Raw genomic sequence first — 5282 nt, 5'->3', positions numbered from 1 at the left:
ACAGGAAACTGAAGTTAAAATCGTATAGAAATTGAATTGAATAAAATATTTTCCAATTAAATTATGGAAAAAAAATTTACTGAATGATTATTTATCATTAACGTTCAATCAAAATGTATGGTCGATGTATATACCCGTGTAGTTTTTGTACTATCCTGTAGGAACTATACAAACAGCTGCCTTTTTATGTGTTTCCTGTATTTTTTTTAAATTAACGACTATTGCACTTGCTAAGTATCCTTATATAGTCCTGAGTCAGTTTGGACCATCTTTGAGTTTCATCGTATACAGTATATCCATAGTTTACATGATACCATTCCTCGTAAATGGATGGTATTTCTCAAATAGCTGTTGGGATAATTTTATGGTATCGCCAACCGGGACATTAGGAAAAGAATCATGAGAATAAGAAAATCGTTGTTCAACGTAGCGAAGTACAAGATCATCAAAATGATTTTGATCAAACTTTGACAAACTTTTAATTGCGTCTTCTAACATATTCATGAAGAGGCTCCATCGCGGAAGATAATAATTTGAAACAATTCCTGACCATTGTTTCGTAGCGTAATCTATAATCTGTCCTGTTGGACCCCACAAAGTTATTTGGTTACGAGCATTGAATTCATAAAACTGTTTTTCTTCCGTTGTGTTTCCATGCATTTTTGCACTTTCAATCCAAGTTCCCAAGAGAAAATTCTTTTGTGATCCAAGGAGCTTGTCTAGATCTACCATAATGGATTTCATAATTTTTGATACATTACTAAATTTCTCTTCAGATTGGGACTTATAAGCATCGACTAAAGAAGGATACGAGTTCGATATCAGAATTTGCAAAGCTTCTCTTGTAACATCGACAATGTCGTAATGGAAAGTTTCCTGTTTAGCTAAATGACTATCATTTGAAGCATTTACTAGTAATTCCCAGGCTTGGAAAACATCTGCTGGATCAAACCACATGTATGAATACATATTGAGATTAGGGCGTCTGGTCAAAATATAACGACCGCTGTTTCTATAGGATTTGGTTGCATTATACACACTTCTCTTGAGTAATAACCAAGCAGAAACTGCAGAGGGATTAATTTTTCCATAACGTCGCATTGTATACGATGACACCCAGTCATTTAAATCAACTGGTTTCCTTCTCCACCCCATTTCATTCATGAAATCGTACATAATATAGTTTTGTTCGATGCCTTCCGGAGTTAATCCAGTACCAATCATTGTACTGTTCTGGCGTCCTATAAATGGTCCAACATTCACTTGATCAAGAGCACCATATAGGCCGAGTACACCTCCATAATTCTGGAGCATGCACCATATGAATGGTTGTCCAAAGTATGATTCTAGTCTTTGGTACTGAGGATTATATTCACTTTCCAAATCCAAAACTATCATTCTTCCAATTGGAACTGATGTCAAGAGTGCTTTCGCCTGTTCTGTACCCCATATACTAGGACTGCTTACAAACAACCAGCCTTGCATCATCCAAATTGCTTGTTGATCAACTGCAATCAGACTTTGATATACAGATTTTCCACACTGAGCTAGGTATGTAGTATTTGTTGATGGTGGTGGGAGCTCATTGAAAAGATCTGTGTTGTAGATATGGTCTGTTCCATATTCCGCGATGTACTCTTGCAAAAAGGCACTACCAACAACCTTAAACATTGGATCTGTAGGTTGCAAAAACTTTACCCCTCCATAAGGTGGAAGGAAGTTTCCCCATGTTATTGAAAGTTCTGTAACTGATGAATTTGGAAACAGAGTTTGGAAGCTTGGGAGAACATGACCACTAAACGCAGGCAAGACGGGTATCATTCCAAACTCTCTCATGCGCTTGAGAATTTTGTGCTGCAGAATTACTTGATTGCTGTGCCAACCTTCAGGAAGTGGACCACCCCACTTCTGAACATTTCCCATTCGATTCCAAGCTAAGAATGCCGGACCTGTAAAGAAGTCATTCATTTCAGAATCATTAAAACCTAGTTTCTTGTACATCCTCTTCCAAATTGCCTCTTGCCCCACGAAAGCCAGGGGAAGATTAATACCATTCAAAGCCATCCAATCGATTTCTCTTTCCCAACGAGTCCAGTTCCACCACACGAAAGAATAACTTGATGTGCACACATTCTGATAATAACGAAATCGGTCATTGGAGATCACCTTTATAGGAGAAGCCAAAATGGGAAGTGGATTGGGCAAATACAGTTGGTCACCTGACCAAGAAACGTGGCATCCACAGAAGTATTTGAGATAATGGTGAAACCCCCAAGCTGCTGCTACCCCACTACTTCCTGTCACAACAATCAGTTGTTGAGAACTTTCCAGCTTAAAGGTATCTCTATCCTTAGGACCTAACGTTGGATCTATAATCACGCTGAAATCAGCTGCTCGAGAAGAAATAAGTCTTTGGATTAAAGTTTCTACTGCCTTCTGTTGGGTCTTGATAGAAGAACTGCTCTGCAGATGCCGAAGCGGATACAGGTAGTCAGCCCGGATTGGTGAACAGCTTGAAAACGGTGTCCAAAATGTCACCAGCATGGACAATAAAACTAAATAATACATCACAAATGTCATTGGTGAAGTAAGAATGGACTAAAAGACAAACTTTTATTTCATTCGGGACTCTTCATTTAAAGCCCTTTGGGACCAACAAACTTTCTGCTTTTTACCTGAAAAGATAAATAAAAAGGCAAACTATTAATAAAATATAAATATTATACCAATGTTACGCACACACACACACACACACCTCAAAATGAAAATGAAAGTTGCACATTGTGTGTGTCTCGTAAAGTTCACAAAGAGGTTAAAACAAGGAAGTGTCTCATTTCGCAAGCCTAACAGCAGGATTGAGAAATCTGGACGAACTGTAAATCCTAGCTAACAACATTAGCAATGTTAGTCATCAAATTACTTAAATACCGAAAGCATTGAGGATAGTAAGGGACACTAAACTCACTGGAAAATTTATTCATTCTCTTCCTTATTGAATGATTACGATTGCCAGATACTTCAAGGCGTACACTTTGATTCGTCACAATCCATTATCTTCAAAGAATTATGATAATCTATCAAAAACAAATATATGTGTATATAATAAACGCAAGGATTACTCAATGTCTATAGGGCAGACGTGACCAATGCCACGTCGTCTGCTTGTATAAATGCTTTTATTTTTTAATCTTATAACAGGCGTGGCTTTATCGTACAGAATGAGTTGGCTGGGTGTCGTGTTACTCAAGACTAAAAAAAATGAAAAAAAAATCTTTTTATCACAGTTAGGACAGTCTGAAACATCTCTACTAACTGATCTGAGTTTTTTCAAACAAAAAAAAAAAAAAAAACTAAAAATGGGTTCGGGTCCCATCAAGAAGAGATAAATCGATTATTTAAAAACCTTTTTTCTCAATATAAACCCCACTGAGTTCAATCTTCCATTTTGAAGGCAAATAGAAAATACCTCAAAAAATAGAAGTCTTTGTTCCGATCTCAGCAAGAAACATTTACAACTTCCTTGGAATCGTTATGACTTGAAAATTAATGTACAGGAAGGTGTTTCTTCAGAATTCTGAAAAGGAAATCATCACTGGGGGAAGGGCGGGTTTAACCTGTACAGCAGGTGGTTTAAGTCATTGAATTCGCAATCTCTCAAAGCAGCAACTGCTTTATGGGAATTATGTACAGGAGAATTGTCATGAAGAAGCAAGAGACCTCGTGTCAGAATCCCTCTACTCTGTTCCAAATTCTCTTAAATTGAGAACAGCAGCATCTCCAGTTATTATCTTCTTGCATGGCATGTAGTCAATCAAAAGAATTCCTTCCCATATTGTTGACACCCAGCGAGAAGTCTTTGATATGGCTTAGTGTTTATAGAGGATGATCAGTACCGAGTCCGACCCCTCATAAATATATTCTCTGGCAATCATGACACTTTAATACGTCTATAATGCATAATCAGGGTAGACGTGTTAAAATTTTTAGCACACATCTGGGGTTTTTCCTTCTGCTGGTTGTCCCAATCGAGGGTCATCTGTGGATCCTCTCAACTGCTTAGTCCAAAACTTTATCTGGCATTCAGAAGGGACAGCATCACAACATTCATTCGATCATGAATATATTTTGGTCCATCCCCTTGTGACAAAAATTTGTTGATGGCCGATGATCCAATTTCATGACATCCATGTTTTCCTTTAGGCTGGCAACTTTAAATCCTTTCTGTTCTTCGGTACATACTTCCCTGTATTGAGCTGGATCTGCACAATACATTTATGAGATTATGATAAAATCATATATATTTTTTATAGATAACACATATTTATACTCAAGACAGTACCTCATTAAATTCCCCTAAAATAAAAATCAGTTTGTAATTCAAGATGATGTACAGTGGCAAAGCCCGAATTTTTTGTCAGCAAGTACATTCACAAAAAAAAAAAAAAAAAGAAAAAGAAAAAAAAAAAAAAGGGCGCCAATTGCCTGATGCTAAAGAGCGCCACAATACCAGCTTTCGGGGTCAGGGGGTACGATGTACCTGATGACCCTACCCTGGCTACGCCACTGATGATGTATAAGCGTTCAAAGAACCAAAAATTGTAAACTGCTCAATAAGGATATGAGTTGTTTAGAACTATGAAGCGTCTAAGTTGTCTATAAATCCCCCCATATAAATTATATGTGTTTGTCTGTTTGTGGTCGATTTTCTGTTTGCCGGACGAAAAACCGGAGTTTCCGGGAGAGAAAGAAACCATGCTACCCTCGTCTGAAACCGAATAACTGTCATGTTGTGAAGAAGATCTATAAAAATTCCTCGCAACATTAACGGGACTAAAAACTGAGGTCTTTTCCACCCGCTGTGGGGAAGGACGATGATTATACCAACTGTGCTAACCACAAGGGCCTATAAATCCCGTTTATTGTAGTTTATAAGAGCCCAAATTCAAAACGAGCAATGATATCAGTTGTTTCCCCTAGATAAACATGAAACAGCATGATCATGTTACAATGGTTCTTCAATGCCACGTCTCTTTATTTCTGATAATTCAAGAGTTAAGTTCATATTCAAGATAATTCATCCTTTCATTTTCTTTCTTCTATAAATTACTCTTTCACAATTAAAAAGAATAAATGAATGTTGCTGTTTTTGGCCTTAAACAAAGGAAGTTGAGTACTGCTGCATTTACTATCAGATTAAATATAACAAAGCTGATCAGATGATGGCAATGATTATAAAATTTTAGTAGAATGTAGTATTATCTTTGGTATGTACATAGTGAGTT

The 5282-nt window shown here is 37.1% G+C and overlaps 1 protein-coding gene across 1 annotated transcript; it reads right to left on the bottom strand.

Moving 5' to 3' along the window:
• Nucleotides 1-213: 213 nt before the first annotated feature.
• On the bottom strand, nucleotides 214-2625 carry Naglu (N-acetyl-alpha-glucosaminidase). The gene has a single exon (XM_090382277.1). The coding sequence runs from the start codon at nucleotides 2578-2580 to the stop codon at nucleotides 304-306; it is 2277 nt and encodes a 758-aa protein (XP_090238403.1). The 5' UTR covers nucleotides 2581-2625; the 3' UTR covers nucleotides 214-303.
• Nucleotides 2626-5282: the final 2657 nt, after the last annotated feature.

Source organism: Mastigoproctus giganteus, chromosome 10 (assembly GCF_048544385.1).
Source record: "Mastigoproctus giganteus isolate SK-2022 chromosome 10, ASM4854438v1, whole genome shotgun sequence".
Taxonomy (NCBI): Eukaryota; Metazoa; Arthropoda; class Arachnida; order Uropygi; family Thelyphonidae; genus Mastigoproctus; species Mastigoproctus giganteus.
The sequence above is the reverse complement of the archived record's forward strand: the minus strand, read 5'-3'. Positions and strand labels throughout refer to the sequence as shown.